The sequence below is a fragment of the Sturnira hondurensis genome, unplaced genomic scaffold (genome assembly GCF_014824575.4).
Source record: "Sturnira hondurensis isolate 20B ecotype Veracruz unplaced genomic scaffold, ASM1482457v3 Scaffold0008640, whole genome shotgun sequence".
Taxonomy (NCBI): domain Eukaryota; kingdom Metazoa; phylum Chordata; class Mammalia; order Chiroptera; family Phyllostomidae; genus Sturnira; species Sturnira hondurensis.
The window spans coordinates 20,284,567-20,302,942 of NW_028081271.1; the positions used below are offsets into that span (position 1 = coordinate 20,284,567).

General features: G+C 39.1%; 1 protein-coding gene across 1 annotated transcript in view; it reads left to right on the forward strand.

Annotated features, from left to right (window-relative positions):
* The window catches only part of ADAM9 (ADAM metallopeptidase domain 9), a 97,642-nt gene that overhangs the window by 70,517 nt on the left and 8,749 nt on the right, over positions 1 to 18,376 (forward strand). Inside the window, exons 17-20 of the mRNA XM_037055422.1 lie at positions 10,312 to 10,392; positions 10,649 to 10,754; positions 15,404 to 15,542; positions 17,828 to 17,915. Of these exons, the coding sequence (XP_036911317.1) occupies positions 10,312 to 10,392; positions 10,649 to 10,754; positions 15,404 to 15,542; positions 17,828 to 17,915 (414 nt within the window). The remainder of the gene's footprint in view (positions 1 to 10,311; positions 10,393 to 10,648; positions 10,755 to 15,403; positions 15,543 to 17,827; positions 17,916 to 18,376) is intronic.

Here is an 18,376-nt window from a genome sequence, read left to right on the forward strand (position 1 = left end):
TGTAAGAATTCTTTGTGGGATGCCGTGAAGTAGGAGCAGGGTAGAGAAGGCTGATGGGCAAGGAGGGAACAGCGGTCCCAGACTGAAAGCGTGCAGGCAGGTGGGATTCCCTGTTCCTGAGGGAGGGCTAGCTTTTTTGTTATATTCGAGCCGTCAGCTGATTGGGTAAGGCTCATCCCTGTTAGGGAAGCAGTTTTCTTAATTGTCTGTTGATTGAAATGCTTACCTCACCAAAAAACACTCTCATAGAAACACTCAGAAAAATGTTTGATCACATATCTGGCACTGTATATCCCATACATGTGGGCCATAAAAGTACTTATTGCAGTCAGTTATTAGAAATTAATTAACTTCAGAGCTAAAATATGAATTGGAAAAAACATCCACACAAGATGTTGGATTGTAATATTCATTTATCCAAATCTTCTGAGAATATAAACAAAAAATAGGGAATCAATCCCAAAGCAGGAAATAGATGAGACTTCATTGGTAAACAAAGGTTTCCACAAGTTTTGGAAACCTGAAAGAGGACAGAAATCAGTGTGACTGAGTAGTAGAACCTGCACCTTACAGTACAAACTGAGAGGATGTGAACAAGAAGACTTTGCGAGCCTTGCAGAACCCTAAATGAGTTGGTGATTTGGAAATAATGGTTATAGCTGAGAGTGGGGTGGACCATGAGACTGAAATGGAATTACTTTTTGTTGACTAAGGGAGAGACTAGGCCCTCCTCTTATCTGTCTGCTTTTCTTATCCTGTCCACAAGTGTCCACAGCCGTTTGTTTAGGCCTCTAGGTTGGAGATGAGAAGCCAAAATTTTTGGTATTATATTTGGTCATCCTTTTAAAAGATGCCTATGTCCCTGTTCTAACCCTAGTACACTGTTCCCTTCACGCGTACATAAGTGAACTGAGATGGATTGTCAGATAAAGTTAAGCAAATCTTTGAGGAAGCTGAACAAAAAGACTGAAACAAAATATGAGAGAAAAGGTAAAAGCCTGCAAGGATCAAAGACAGATTTTTAAATTCAACCAATTAAAACTTCAGACTTAGAGAAAGAAAACAAGAAGAGTGGGCAATTATGAAATTTTAGAGTATTTGTGAAGAAAAATCCCAGTAGCTTCTAGAGACCGGACAAACAAACACCTCCCCAAATAGGCCACATGTAAAAGAAGGAGGTTGCAAACCACATTCTGGAAGACAAAGGAGCAATACTTTCAGGTTTCTGAGAGATTCTCAACCTAGAATTCTATATATAGCCGAAGCATCCGCAAATGAGAGGACACAATAAAACTATTTCAGAGATTTAAAGGATCAGAAAATGTATCTTTTATTTATCCTTTCTTAGGAAATCATCTAACATAATGTTCCAGCAAATGAGGAAGTAAAGCAAAAAGGGAAAGAAATGTAATCTAGGATACGGAAGTATGTCAAACAGAAATTTCAAGATAACTGCTGTGTATCAGGCCAGGGAATGGACGCTGACTGGGGCAAGGGGACTCCACGGGAGGTTCTTTGAAAAAGAGGGAATGTGAAAGAGGAAATGACACAAAAGGCCAGTTGTATGAGAAGAAAGGCAAGTGTTATCTGCAGCAGGAACAAAAGCTCTTTAAAAGAAAATGTAGTCTTAGTACTTAGCTTTCATCTCAACAGCATTTTGTCTTAACTTGTCAAGGAAGACTTATTCTCCATTTCACTGTTTTCTTGTGGAGGAACTTCCATTAAAATGACACTCCTGGGTTTTGGGGTGACATCAGCAACACGGACAAATAAGAGGTTGCTCATTTGTGTTCCCCCCTAAATAACAATTCGGCATCCACCCATGTACAGAAGTGCCTTTGTAAGAGCTGTGGGATCCAGCACCATACACCAGGAGACCCGGGGGACTCCTGCCTACCCCGTGTCAGGTAATAGTAGAGACCGCAGTCCTGGACGTTGGACTCAGTAGTGGCTGTTGCCTGGCTCCAGCCCTTCCAGACCACAGTCTGGAAGCCCCTGGAAAACAGCATCTTAGTCAGTCACTCCTAGATAAGACCACCTTTGCAGATGTCCAAGTTTCTAGCAGAGGAGTTCCAGCACAGTGTTGGAGCAAAACAAATGTGAGTTGGACACCTTGGAGAGGGTAAGAGAAACAGTTTGACTCTACCTGAATCCTGCCTTACTCAAGGTGGCACAGCGTAGGACAGGAGAGATCTTTTCAGCCCACGATTTCTTCCACGGGGGAAATGAGAGCTGGGGAGTGAGCACCTGGCTTCCCCAGCTGTGCAGCGCCCCTTCTTTCTCCCCCACCAATGTACCGATTTGTGACTGTATGATTGAGGGGCAAGAAGAGGGTGGGAGAGGGGGGTAGGACCCTTGGAGGACATTAAAAGAATGCAGATCCTACTAAGTGTTTAGCATACTCCACTAGAAGCCCACCCACAGTTGACTGCAGATGCCTTGCCTGTGGGTCTTTCCAAGTGGCCCGTGGATACCCCATACACTCTCCTAACAATGGTAGCAGGAGTGAGCTTTTGTAGATACCTAGTGAACAAAAAAGAGGTTGTGGGCACTGGGCTTGGTGTGTCGCAAGATCAGTGGAAGGCAATAAGCCTAAGAATTCTGCAACAAGTGGAAGCAAGAAGTGTGGAGCAGGAGTACCCATAAAGGGCTGAGAAAGCTTCAGAATCCCTAGCTGGGCTGAAGGAAGGTGTGTCTCTCATGAAGGCAGTTAATAAAGACTGGAGAAGTTGACTGTTACTTCAGACGTGAGGACAGCAATCCAAAAGTTCACAGACATGAACAATCAGGGAAACATGACACCACCAAGGGATCAGTTTTTCAGTGACCGGTCCCGAAGACATGACGATAAGCGATGTACCCATGAACAACTCAAATAACTGTTTTTTAATAAAATATTTTATTTATTTATTTTTAGAGAGGAAGGGAAGGAGAAAGAGGGAGAGAAACATCAGTGTATGATTGCCTCTCACATGCCCTCTACTGGGGACCCTTTCCTGGCCTGCAACCCAGGCATGTGCCCTGACTGGGAATCAAACCTGTGACCCTTTGGTTCTCAGGCCAGAGCTCAATCCACTGAGCCACACAAGCCAGGGCTCAAATAGCTGTTTCAAAGGAAGTTCAGTGAGCTATAGTAAGAAAATGTAGACAATTTAACATGATCAGGAAAACAATACATGAAAAGATGAGAAGTTTAACAAAGAGATAAAAATCAGCCCTGGCTGGTGTAGCTCAGTGGATTGAGCACGGGCTGTGAACCAAAGGGTTGCCAGTTCGATTCCCAGTCAGGGCACATGCCTGGGTTGCAGGCCAGGTCCCCAGTGGGGGCCACATAAGAGGCAACCACACATGGATGTTTCTCTCCCTCTCTTTCTCCCACCCTTCCCCTCTCTCTAAAAGTAAACAAATAAATAAAAATAAAGAGGAGATAAAAATCATAAAAAAAACCCAACAGAAATTTTGGAGCTGGAGAACACAATGAATGATATGAAAGGTAAAATAAAGAATATAGAGAAGATACAAATAAAATCAGAAATGAAAGAAGAGACATCGCAACTGATACCAAAGAAGTGCAAAAATTCATGAGACTACTATGAAAAATTATATGCTAAGAAATTGGATAACATAGAATAAATGGAAACATTTCTAGAAACATATAACCTACCAAGACTAAATCATGATGGAATAAAAAATCTGAACAGACCAATAACAAGAGATTGACTCAGTAACCAACAATCTCCCAAGAAAAACCTAGTACCAAATGGTTTAACTGGTGAATTCTAACCAAAGATTTAAAGAAAATTTAAAGCCAATAAAAACTCTTCAAAAAAATCAAAGAGGAGAGAACATTCTCAAACTTGTATTTCAAATCCAGCATTACCCTGATGCCAAAGCCAGACAAGGACATTCAAGAAAAAAAAACTTCCATTCAAGATCCTTGATGAATATGTGTGCATACATTGTCAACAAAATACTAGCAAACCCCATTGAACAGCACAATTAAAAAGATAATACAACAGGATCAATTTGTACTTATCTCTGGAATGCAAGGATGGTTCAATGTGTAAAAATGATGCATCATATTACTAGAATGAAAGATAAAAATCAGCCCTGGCTGGTGTAGCTCAGTGGATTGAGCACAAGCCTGTGAACCAGAGATTGTGGTTCGATTCCCAGTCAGGGCACATGCCTGGATTGCAGGCTGGTTCCCTGCAGGCCAGTTCCCAGCAGGGGACGCATGAAAGGCAACCATACATTGATGTTTCTCTCCCTCTCTCCTTCCCCTCTAAAGATAAATAAATAAATAAATAAATAAATAAATAAATAAATAAATAAAATCTTTAAAAAAAGGATAAAAATCATAAGGTTCTTTCAATTGATGCAGAAAAGGCATTGACAAAATGTAACACCCGTTCATGTTAAAAATCTCCCTACAAATAAAAGCCATATCTGACAAGCTTGCATCTTACATCATGTTCAGTGGTGCAAGGCTGCTGAAAGCTATTCCTGGAAAGTCAGAAACAAGAGAAGGGCGCACAGTCTCACCAGTGTTATTTAGCACAGTACTGGAATTTGTAGCGAGAGAATACAGGTTGGAAAAAAGAAATGCAAGCCCTCCAAACTATAATCTAAATGTGGCATTGCCTTTGTTTGCAAATAATAAGATCTTTTTACATAGAAAATTCTATAGACTCCACCAAAAAACTTTATCAAAAATCAACAAATATGGTAAAGCTGGAAAATACAAGATCAACATACAGAAATCAGTTGCAGGCATATACATTAACAATGAATTGTCTGAATAATAAATAAAGAAAACCATGCCATTCACAATAGCATAAAAAATGGAATACTTATGAATAAATTTGACCAAGGAGGTGGAAGATTTGTCCACTGAATACTACAAGACTTTGGTGAAAGAACTTTAAGAAGACACAAATACAGGCATACGTCATTTTACTGTGCTTCACTTTATTGCATTCTGCAGATACTGATCTTTTTTTTTCAACAAGTAGAAGGTTTATGGCAACCCTACCCTGCATTGGTCGAGTCTAGTGGCCCCATTTTCCCAACAGACTTAGATGATGGTTAACATTTTTTAGCAATGAAGCATTTTTATTTATTTATTTTTAATAGATTTTATTTATTTGTCTTTAGGGGGGAAGGGAAGGAGAAAGGGAGAGAAATATCAGCGTATGGTTGCCTCTGGTGTATCCCTCTTGTGCGGGCCAGTTGCTGGGAACTGGCCCGCAACCCAGGCGTGTGCCCCGACTAGGAGTTGAACCACGATCCTTCGGTTCACAGGCCCACAGTCAATCCACTGAGCTATACCAGCCAGGGCGCAATGAAGCATTTTTAAATTAAGGTTGTATATTTATCAGACACAATGCTGTTCACACTGAATAGACTATAGGATAGTGTAAATATATCTTTTATATGCACTGAGTAACCAAAAATTTATGTTATTTGTTTTATTGTGATATTTAGTTTATTGTAGTGGTTTGTAACTGAACCTGCATCTCTTCAAAGTATGCCTGTAAATGGAAAGATATCTAGTGTTCATGGACTGAAAGAATTAATATTGTTGAAATTTTCATATTACTCAAAGCCATCTGTAAATATAATGTAGTCAAGATTACATTTGCCTTTTTTAAAGAAATAGAACAAATTATACTAAAAATTTGTATAGGACCACAAGAACTATGAATATCAAAAGCAGTCTTGAGAGAGAAGACCAAAGCTGGAGGCATCACAATTTCTGATTTTAAATTGCTTTTCAAAGCTGTAGTAATCAAACAGTATGGTACTGGCATAAAAATAGACTCCTAGATCAACAGAACAGCATAGAGAGAGCCTGAAACAAACGCCCACATGTATGGCCAACTAATATTTGACAAGAGAGCCAAGAATACTCAATGGAGAAAGGATCATTGCTTTAATAAGTAGTATTGAGAAAACTGGATATTCCCATGCTATTCAATACTTTAACGCTATTGGATACCTGTCTTTTACCACTTATAAAATTTAACTCAAAATGAACTAATGACTTAAATATAATACCTGAAATGGTATGTTTCCTAGAAAAAAAAAACGTTAGGAGAAAGTCCCTTGACTTTGGGCTTGGCAATGGTGTTTTTGCTATGACATCAAAAACACAACCATCAAAAGCAAAAATAATTAAGTGGGACTATATCAAGTGAAAAAGCCTCTGCACAGTAAAAGAAATAATGAACAAAATGAAAAGGCACCTTATGGAATGGGAGAAAATATTTGTAAATCATATATTTGACAAGAGGTTAGCTACAGCATATGTAAAGCACTTATTCAACTCAATAGCAATGGGCAGAGGATCAGAATGCCTTTTCCAAAGTAGAACAAATGGCCAGCAGGTACCCGAAAACATGCCCAATATCACTAATCGTCAGGGCAGTGCAAATCAAAACCACAATAAGATACCTATCTCCTCATCCCTATTATATAGGCTCTCATTAAAAAGACAAGGGATAAGTGTTAATGAGGACATAGAGAAAATGAAACGTTTGTGCCTGGTTGGTGAGAATGTAGATTGCTATAGCCACTGTGGAAAATAGTATGGCATTTCTTCAAAAAATTCAAAATAGAAATACCGTATGATCCAGCAACTTTACTTCTGGTTATATAACCAAAAGAAATGAAAACAGCATCTTGAGTAGTTATCTGCACTCTTCTGCACATTGTAGCATTATTTACAGTAGCCAAGATATTGGAATAATCTATACAGTGGAATATTATTCATTCATGAGAAAGAAGGAAATCCTGCCATTTGAGATAATGTTGATGGACCTTAAGGGCATTATGCTAAATGAACTAAGTCAGAGAAAGACAAATAATGTGTGACCCTACATGAAAGTGGAATTTAAAAAGCCAAACTCATAAAAACAGAATAGAATGGTGGTTCCCAGGAGCTGAGGGGTGGGGGTGGGGGAGCAGGAGATACTGGTCAAAGGGTTTAAACTTCCAGATACAAGATGATTAAGCTCTCAGGATTTAATATTGAACATGGTGATTATGGTTAGTAATATTGTACACTTCCAAGTACAAACAGAGTGGACCTTAAGTGTTCTCACTACAGAAAAGAAATGGTAATTATGGGGAGTATGGAGGTATTAAATAAGCCTGATGTAGTAATCATTTCACAAAATAGAACTTTATCAAATCAACATGTGGTAAACCTTAAACTTACTCTATGTTATTCGTCAGTTATATCTCAATAAAGATGGAGAAAAAGAAGTGACACTCCCAACCTCAGTGTGTTTCTCCTTCACTTCACCCCAAGGGATGCAAAGTGACTGATGCAGCTGAAGAGTTTGGGAGAAGACACTGGGCATGAGTAGCTCAGTCCCTTCTGTCTTCTCTTTTCAGATCTCCCTGCCTGCAGAGAGGGTGCATTCTGGTCTGCTCTCTCAGCCATGCAGTAAATTTAGCAGGGCAGGCTCTGCTTCTGTGGGGGGAGGCCTGTGGTTGTCCAGAGCAGCCTGTGACTAGGCAGGTAAGTTTGATTTGGGGGTACAGAATTAGGAAGCCCAGTTCGTTGTTTACTTGAGTCGTGTTAACTGCTTTATCGATAGGAAAGGTAATACTTTGGTCTCCAATTATCAGCCTCCCCCGTCTTCCTTCGCTTAGTTATGAACTTGCTCAAGTAATAGTGGCACGTAATGTACCGAGTGGCTAATATCCCAATATTGTGTGTAAATATTAAGCGCTCTTTAGTTTGAGAAGGTGGGGAGCAGGCATTTGGGTTTGTGTTAGAAGGCAAAATTCTGACCTATCATATGGACATTAATTGATGATGTCTAAATTAAGTAAATTAAGAAATAGGATAGAATGGCAGACTGAATAGAAATGGGTCATAGAATTATGTCTTCATAAGCACTTTTATCACTATTTGATTTTTACCCATGTGCATGTATTACATTGTTTTAAAAAAGTACAAGATAAAACCAAGGGTCAACCGGTACCCTGTTCTTCAGAAGTGATTTTGGAAGTGATCCGTCAGCCTGACTGAGAATAGTACAACATTGGCATTCAGAGACCTCTGTTGACATCGCAGGCCGAGTGAATGGGTAGCGGGCAGCATTCATGGCAGCCGTGATACAGTTAACGAGAATGCTTGATTACCTCAAAATGTACGTTACCATAGGTGTGAGATTTTTCTCTGAAACCCTTGGGATAACAGGAAAAAAAAGTGCTGATGGGCAGATTTGAAAATCATAATCAACAGAATACACTTTTGTCTTTCTTTTTTAAAAATTAAATTTATTGGGGTGACATTGGTTAATAAGATTATATAGGTTTCAGATGTACTTACGCATTTCTCTGATGCACGATCTGTATGTTGCACTGTGTGTCCACCCCTCAAAGTCATCTCCTGTCATCACATAGGTGACCCCTTTACCCCTTACTGCCCCACCCTTTCTTCTGGAAACCACCATACTGTTGTCTGTGTCTCAGAGTTTTTGTTTGTATGTTTTTCTTATTTATTTGTTGCTTTCAGTTTTATATCCCATGTATGAGTGAAGTCATATGGTTCTTACCTTTTTCTGGCTGACTTATTTTGCTTAGCATGATATTCTCAAGGTCCATCCATGTTGTTGCAAATGGAGGTATTGCATCTTTTCTTAAGGCTGAGTAGTGTTCCATTGTATGTATCTACCACATCTTCTTATGCCTTTTTCTTTTCCCCAATTGTGACATAAGAGAAGGCAAAAAGATTTACTGTGAACATGATTCTTTGCTTTGGAAATTGGGCATGCTTCAGGTTTGGTGCTGAGTTTAATATTTATGCTCATTTCTAGGAATAAAACATCCGTGTTTAATGAGTTGACTGTGTATGTTCATTTTTGATAAATGTGCATTTGTAGATAGTGTTCTCACTTAGAACATGTAGTGTTTGATAATTACATATTTAGGTCTTTCATGTTCGTATTTATCACGTTAGTTTATTTTTTAGTAGCACTGAACACTCTTCTACATTTAATCTCACCTACATTTGTGAGTACTTCTGTAGGATAGATTTCTAGTCGATTTTTTAAATTAAGAGGCATATACATTTAAAATCTGATAGGCACTGTCCATTTACCTCCCAATAAGGTGGTAACAATGTCCATGACACTAATTGTGTGTGAGGCTGTCTTATTTTCTCCCACACTCTTGCTCACATTGCTTTGTCTTAGTTTCGTGTCAGGCTTAGAAAAGCTCTTTGTGTCCCATTATAATGGAAATAGCCTCTGTTTTCATTTTGTATTTTTATAATTTGGTTGGGCTTTGGGGTTTACTGGCACAGTTTCATTTATTAACGTTTCATTCTATTTCTGTGATCTCATTTAATACCGTTTTTAAGTGTTTTTAAAAAATATCTTCTACTTATCTTACTCTCTTCCTAGATTGCACAAATTGTGTGTTTGTTGTGTGTGTGTGAGTTCAGTTTGACAGTTAATTATCTTTTTTCATTGTACTATTTGTTTTTTTTGATAGCAAGAACAACACATTAACATATTCTCCCCACCAACATCAAGAATAAAAACATATCTACTGGTTTCCCCCATGTAAGATGTATCACTGTTGCTTTCAAACCCCCACGCGCTTTTTTTTTTTTTGGTTGGAAAATGTTGGCTTTAAACTCCAGGTTACTACATTTTCATACTCTGCCAACAGCATTTATGTGCAGGAAGGATAGGACATGCGTGGTAGGTGTACCTGTACTGACTAATGGAACCAAACACCGAACATGTATAGCCGTGCAGTAGGGTAGGTTGGCTCCTTTTTTTCCTGAGTTTCAGTAAAGTGCAGACTCTGTACTTTGAGCAGGCTTTCATTTTGGTGCTACTTCATTTTTATTTAAGGGGGGAGGTAAACATTAAGAGCGGGGGAAAAAGTGGAAAAGGGGAATCTTCTTATTTTTTTGTTGCCCTGGGTAGTTCATCTTTGGCTCTAAATTTATGTCCTGAAATAAAAAATGAGAAGTACTGTAGTTTTTCTTCATCCAAATGTTTCACTTAGGATTTTCACCTCTATATTTGTGTAGGACAGATTGCAGTTTTATCATTATTTTTGCCCTTTGTATTGTCTTTCCCTTTTTGATGAGCTATGTGTCAATTAATTGATTTTACTCACTTTGCTGCATTTGATAATATGTAATGTGAGAATAACCCTTCCTTAAAAGTTTGAAAGAGTTCCTAACCAATGAAATAATCTATGCCCAGGTGTTTTTTTTCCTGGCCCGTTTTATTAGCATGTTCAAGCTTTCTTTTTTCATTACTTCCTTTGTTTCAGATCTGTAGAAACTTCCAATGTGTAAATGCTTCTGTTCTGAATTATGACTGTGATATTCAGAGGAAGTGTCACGGACATGGGGTAAGTCGTCTGCTCTGCTGGTTTGCTCATGGAGGTATGCAGATTGATGAGGAACCCCAGTTGCCATGTGAGACTCCCTAAGAGTTTGGGATTTTTTTGGACCTTGGGGAATTGAGATACCTGATACAATTTTATCCTTAAAGAGTGTCTGTGGATTTGCATGCCTTTAGTTCTTTCTCTTGGTTTCCATTCTAGAGTTCGTGATTGAAAGCAACATTCATAATTAATAAAAATGGTGTTTTGGTTGTTTTTGAAGGTATGTAATAGCAATAAGAATTGTCACTGTGAAAATGGCTGGGCTCCCCCAAACTGTGAGACGGAAGGATACGGAGGAAGTGTGGACAGTGGACCTACGTACAATGGCAAGTAATACAGAAAAAAATAAGTGAGATGTCCCAGGAGCCCGTGTCAGAAATTGAGCATCCTTGTACTGCTCCCACACTTCTCATATCAGTTATACATTAGATTATGTTGGTTCTGCCACCTGAATTTTTCACAGATGTTTCCATTTTTTCCATTCCTACGAATGACCTTCAGTTTCTTGCCTGGGCTTACTGGTAGCCTCTTAATTAGGCTCCCTCTTTCCCATGTTGCTTCCTAATCCACATTCCACACTACATTATAGAATTGTAGTGTTTTTCCTTCAGGAATTCAGTTTTGATTATGCCAGTAGCTTTTTTAAAATTGCGTGCTTCTGCATTGTTATTAGAGTGCAGTCCAAAAATCCTGGATGCGGCTTAAATGCCCTGCATGATTTGCCCCGAGCTTAACTTTCCCAACTCATTTCACTATGCTTAAGACATTGTAACTTCTTTTACTTCTTCTAATAGGCCACCCTCTGTTACCTCTGGGCTTTCTACCATATTATATTTACATTGTTGGAACTTGGCTAATTGCTACCCAGATTTCAATTTATACCTAATTTCCCCTAGGAAGTTTTCCCTGACTGCCTAAAGCTGAATTAATATACCCCTCCTATTCTCCTGTTACTGTAAGCACTTTCAGGTACTATAGTAATTACTTATACACCACTTACTGCTATTCTCTGCTTGTCTCGAATAAGCTCCTTGACACCAGGATCTTTCTGTTGAGAAGATACACTTTCTTTCTCTAGGGGAGGTGGTAGGTGGGGTGGCTGGCTCGTAGTAGAGTAGCTTTGTATTTAGCATTTTAAGAAGTTGCCAAACTGTTTCCCAAAGTGGCAGTACCAATTTACATTCTCTCCAGCTGTTTACGAGGGTTCCGATTTCTCCACATCCTCTTCAACACTCCATATGTCAGTCTTTTTAATTTTAGCCATTCTAATAGGTATGTAGTGGCATTTCATTGTGACTTTAATTTGTATTTCTCTAATTGCTGATGATGTCGAGCATCTTCTCATGTGGTCATTTGTCATCCGCATATCTTCTTTGGTGGTGAGTCTGTTCAAGCTGTTTATCCAGTTTTTAGTTAGGTTGTTTGTCTTCTTGAGTTCTGAGAGTTCTTTATTCTGCATACAAGTCCTTATGAAAAATGCTTTGTAAATACTTTCTCCTGGTCTGTTTACTTCAGCTTTCATTCGTTCTTTTTTTCTAGTTTCTTAGGACAGAAGGCTAATAAGGTCATTGATTTGAGACATTTTTTTCTTTTCTTTTTTTAATATGTTTTATTGATTATGCCATTACAGTTGTTCCATTTCCCCGCTTCATTCCCCTCCACCCTGCACACCCACTCCTCCCACTCCCCCCTTTAGTTCATCTCCATGTGTCACAAGTTCTTTAGATTCTATATATCCCCTACTATTCTTGCCCTCCCCCCTGTCCATTTTCTACCTACTTTCTATGCTACTTAGTCTCTGTAACTTCTCCCCCCTTCTCCTCCTCCCACTCCCCTGTTGCTAACCCTCCATGTGATCTCCATTTCTATGGTTCTGCTCCTGATCTAGCTGTCCTCTTGGTTTGCTTTTGTTTTAGGTGTGGTTGTTAATAACTGTGAGTTTGCTGTCCTTTCACTGTTCATATTTTTATCTTCTTTTTCTTAGATAAGTCCTTTTTAAAAAGATTTTATTTACTTATCTTTTAGAGGGGAAGGGAAGGAGAGAGGGGGAGAAATATCAATGTATGGTTGTCTCTCATTTGTCTCCTGCTGGGAACCGGCCTGCAACCCAGGCATGTGCCCTGACTGGGAATCAAACCGAGATTGTCTTGTTCGCAGGCCCGTGCTCAATCCATTGAGCTACACCAGCCAGGACTAGATAAGTCCTTTTAACATTTCATATAATAAGGGCTTGGTGATGATGAACTCCTTGAAGTTGACCTTATCTGAGAAGCACTTTCTCTGCCCTTCCATTCTAAACTAAAGCTTTGCTGGATAGAGCAATCTTGGATGTAGGTCTTTGGATTTCATGGCTTGGAATACTTTTTTCCAGCCCCTTCTTGCCTGTAAGGTCTCTTTTGAGAAATCAGCTGACAGTCTGATGGGCAATCCTTTGTAGGTGACTGTCTGTCCCCTTATCTGTTGGTGCTTCTAGAATTCTCTCCTTCATTTTAATCTTGGCTAATGTAATTATGATATGCCTTGGTGTGTTCTTCCTTGGGTCCAACTTCTTTGGGACTCTCTGAGCTTCCTGGATTTTCTGGAAGTCTATTTCCTTTGCCAGATTGGGGAAGTTGTCCTTTATTAGTTGTTCAAATAAGTTTTCCACTTGCTGTTTCTCTTCCCCTTCTGGTACCCCTATAATTCGGATGTTGGAGCGTTTAAAGATGTCCTGGAGGTTCTTAAGCCTCTCCTCATGTTTTTGAATTCTTGTTTCTTCATTCTTTTCTGTTTGGTCATTTTTTTCTTTTTTCTGGTCCTCTCCCTTGATTTGAGTCCCAGTTTCCTTTCCATCACTATTGGTTCCCCATGCATTTTGCTTCATATCACTTAATGAAGCCTTCATATGTTCCTCTAATTTGTGACTAAAATCAACCAGTTCTGTCAGGATCATGATCACCAGTGTGTTGAACTGTATGTACATCTGACAGGTTGGCTATCTCTTGGTCACTTAGAAGTATTAGCTCTGGGGTTTTGAGCTGTTCTTCTGTTTGAGCCATAATGTTTTGGTCTGTTTGCACCCGTTATGTATGAGGGGCAGAGCCTTAGGTGTTCACCAGGGCGGGGTGACCCAGGTTGCTGGATTGTGATACTGTATGTGGGGGCAGGGTCAGAGAGGGGCAATGGTGTTTTTTTCTGCTCTCTTGGATTTCGGTCCCCTCTGCTGCTTCCCACAAACAAATTTGGCCCTTCTGGTGCTGGTTCCTGGGTGTGTGGGCTTGTGCACCCTCCAGAACCCTGTGGGTTCAGTGAACTCTCCTGTGAGGCTGGGAGTCTCTCCTGGCACCTCGACCCCCGAAAGTTTTTCCAATTGGTGCTTTTAGGCTTTATTTCTTGTCGCTGGGGCCCTGGGTTGCGTGGTCTGTCTCACTGTGTGCTCCTTTGCCTGGTTTATCTGTGTGCAAGTGTGTGACCGCAGTCAGCCAGTTTCCTTGCACCCCCACTGGGTCTGCCTGTTGCCACCCCATGCCTGGGATCTGCCAACTGCCACCTTCATGCCTGGGTTGGTCCAGCCACTTTTTCCTGCCCGACCCCGCTCAGCCAGCCACTGACTCCGCCCTTCTTACCAGTCTGGCCGAATGATTTGTTGTTGTCGGACTTTGGTTCCACAACAGCTTCCTTGGAAAGGAAGAAAAAAATTAGAAGTGGAACTTTGTTTTGACTCTGTGGTCCCAGTTCTTGGAATATATTTGAAGAAATCTAAAACACTAATTCAAAAGAACACAAGCACCTGTATGTTCTTTGCAGTGTTATTTACAATTATGTTATTTACAATTGCTGAGAAGTGGAAGAAGCCCAAGGGTCCATCAGTAGATGAGTTGCTTAAACAACTATGGGACATTTACACAATAGAATAATACTAGGCTGTACAAAAAGAAGAAAATTTTGTCCTTTGCAACAGCATTGATGGACCTGGTGAACATTATGCTAAGTGAAATAAGCCAGTGAGAGAAAGGCAAATGCCGTATGATTTCACTCATATGTGGAATCTAGTGAACAAACTGAACTATCACACAGTAGAGAGAGACTCATAGATAGAGGGCAAGCTGACAGCTCTTGGGGAGGTTAGAGGGTGGATGGATTAAGCAAAAAGAAAAAGGACTCATGGACGTGTGGTGATTGCAGGAGGGACAATGGAAGGGGGTAAGTGATAATGGAAAAAATACAATAAAAAACTAAAGTAGAAAAAATTCTAAATGAATTTGTGTGATGCTACTGACCATATGAAGGTACCAGTTTTTTCAACATAACCTACCAATGTTTGTATGCTTTAATCAAAATGTTGTCTGCTCATTAGTAGGTATAAAATGATATATCAAGCTTTATTTATTTATTTTATTTTTGCTGTCTTTAATTTTTTAATATTTTTAATTGGGTTGATTGTTGTTTCATATAGTGTCATGCAACTTTTAACAGAAATTTCTGGTTCTATTACAGGGTTATTCATTGTAGCATTTTTATACCATTTTTAAATAACAAAAGTTTACAAGAATGAAAGTATCAGTTGGGTACTGTTTGGGTAGACTGTAGGACATCCGTGCGGTACTGTTTTGTGTGGCTGTACAGAACATGAGGTGGTCCTTTATGGTTTGGAAAGATACATAGATAAGTGAAGTGCTGAGTGGTGCTTATGGTGTGCTACCTTTTATGTAAGATAGGGTTGACAACAAAAAATATTTTGTTCTTTTATTTATTTGTATGAAGAAATACTCTAAGATAATATAAGACATTAATAAAAGTGGTTATTTTGGGGAAGGCAAAAAAAGTGGGCAGCGATTGGGGGTGAACAGACTTTTCAGTGTATTCAATTTTTATCAGTTTGAGTTTCAAATGATGTGAAAATCAGTGTCAAACAGTTATAATCACCTACTATGTTCTAGTTAATATGAGCTAAGTTCTGACTTACTGATCACTAATACAACTTTTTTCTCTCTAGAAAATAATGCACTGAGGGATGGACTTCTAGTATTCTTCTTCTTAGTTGTTCCTCTTCTCGTATTTGCTGCCTTTGTCTTCATCAAGAGAAATCAACTCCGGCAGCGCTGCTTCAGAAAGAAGAGATCGCAAACATACGAGTACATACATTTTTTCTTGTAATTCATATAACATAATTGAAGTGATTATAGTGATGAGAGTCATATCATAGAGGCTGGTTTAAAAATAGGGGTCTAAGTCATCTAGTATTTGACATTAGCAGGGGTAAAAAATAGTGATGACTCAAGCACCTGTTAAAATGGGGAGGGGGAAAGGGTTATGGTAACCAGTCTGTATGCTGTTGAAAAATGACCGTTACGGTCCATTTTGCTTGACACTGATTTGTGATAGGGGGGTAAGTAGGAATTTGGGCTCCAATTTTTTATTTGGACTTCTTACTCAGAGATTAAAGTACGGGATAATGATTTAAAAATGTAAATGCTGAAAATTTTTCTTCCATGTCTATTTCAAGGATCACTTTTCACAGAGGAAGAGCTTTTCTTTCCTTTTTTTAAAAAAGATTTTATTTATTTATTTTCAGACAGAGGGGAAGAGAAGGAGAAAGTGAGGGAGAGATATGTCAATGTGTGGTTGCCTCTTGCGCACCCCATGCTGGGGACCTGGCCCGCAACCCAGGCATGTGCCCTGACTGGGAATCGAACCAGCCACCCTTTGATTTGCAGTCTGTGCTCAGTCTACTGAGCTATACCAGGCAGGGCAGAGCTTTGGCAGTCGTAGTTTTAGAAACAGATTTTATGAATTATAAGCTTTTATGAAATAAGTATTGATGGAAGAAAGCATTGTCATAATTCAGACATATCTAATCTGTGTGTTGGACTCCTGTATGACTATCTTTCAACTATCACTTGTATGTTTGCATTAGAATGTAGCATAGATTAGCATAGACCTTGTAATCAGATCTAAATTTAAGTTCCAGTTTGTCATTTAATAGAATTATGAACTGAAACTCTTTGAGCCTTGATTTACTTTTACTAAAATAATAATAATACCTAGCTTTTAAAGTTAATAGGAAGGTTAAAGGGAAAATATTTTTTCAAATAAAAGAAATAAAAAATAAAACCCACCACACACTGGCTGGCACAGTGTAATTACTTAATAATTAACTTTTGTTATGCTAATGATTTTAAAGTTGGTTTGATTTTTTTTTAAAGTTGATTTTAAAGTAGGTTGGCCAAAAAGTTTGTTTAGTTATTGCCCCTTAAGTAAAAGACATGGTTTTCATTTTCACCAATACCTTTATTGATTTGGATATTTTGGGGTATGTTGGCTCTCTCCCATGTGGTAGAACATTGATTGTTCGTAGTTAATGTCTTGATTTGATCACTATCAACTTCAGCTGACCCACCCGACTGTGGAGCGTTGTCCAGCGAGAGCTCTCCAGCATGAAACTTCCCAGACCACTTTTGACACGTTCGTTCCATGAGTCATAACACCCTCTCCATACACTGCACAAATATTTTTCTGCATTTCAGTTGCATTTTTACCTTCCTTGAAATAATAAAGCATAGTATGCTGAAAAGGTTGCATATTTTCTTCCATCTTCAATATTAAAATGACTACACAAAAATTCACCAGCTTTGGTTTTTTTTAAATGCATGCTGATATACCAGCTGTCACAATACAGTCTAACAAAATTGTTTAGAATGAAGTTGAAGACAACTAAGCACCCGTAGAGCCATCGTATGGAAAAAAACCAAGTGCACTTTTTGGCCAACCCAATATATGTGTCTCTATGATGGCTTACCTTTATTTTAGTGCCCAATTTTTCTCACTTCCTGCAAAGTATTTTTCTAGAGTACCCTGATGTTATCTTTAATTTTTAACATATTCTAAAACATTTATCTTTCTATCCTTCCTTTCTCTTACTTTGTTACACACTCCAGACTGACTAAACCATCTAATTCCCCAATCTGCATCTCCAAAATTTCAGTTCCCTAACTCTCTAGCTCCCCTGTACATTTCTTCCTAGCTGACTCGCCCTTGCTGCGGCATATCTAAACTCCCCTGCATCTTTCCAGAGCTCATTTGCTCCACCTGGACTTCCTAATTTTTGAGTGATTGCCTCAAGTTTTGCATGTGCAGCTTACGAGTATGCCTCATTGACCAAATTTTGTAATTATTTAGAATTTTAGTTTATTTCATTGTGTAATGGGGTTAATAAAATTTTCTAGTACTCTAAGGATTAAAAATGTGTGAAAGCTGTTAAAAATGCTGGGAAAAATTTAGTTAGCGTCACGGTCATCATTATCACCACTGCCAACATCATTATCCTGTTTTGGGGAAAATGCAAGGTATGTGTAATATGTCATATAGAAGTGTTTTCATCTCAGTGCAGCTCAAAAGTCATTTTTATTTTGTCTTTCAGATCAGAGAGCAAAAATCAAGGAAAGGTTTCTAGACACCCAGCGAACGTCCCTCGGCACGTTTCTCCAGTGACTCCTCCCAGAGAAGTTGTAAGTTTAAAATGAAAAATTCTATTTCTTTGCTATTATTATGGTTTCACATTTTTAAAGATGAAAAAAGCAGTTGTCACATAGGTAGAGACAGTTGTTGAGAATTTAGGAATGTGGTCTGTAGGTGGCCTCTGGGTTAACGCTGTACCAGCAGGGTCCCTGGCTCAGAGGAGAGGGAAGACGTCCAGATAATAAGAATGCCTTGCCTCGGAACCAAGACTGGAAAGTGAAGGGGGATTTAAGCTCTCCCTGGTTTTCCTTGTCTGGTCTCTTTCTGTTTTCAATGCCTGGCTTCCCTGGGGCACGTTACCAAAGGCCTGGTGCTGAGCTCCGAATGCGCTGCACTGTCTCCGCAGTGGGAGAGCCACCACCGCTCCTCTGTATGTCTTAGGAGGTTTGGGGACAATGACATACATTTTCTCAGCTGCATATATTCCTAAGAAATATCTAATGTTACTTTA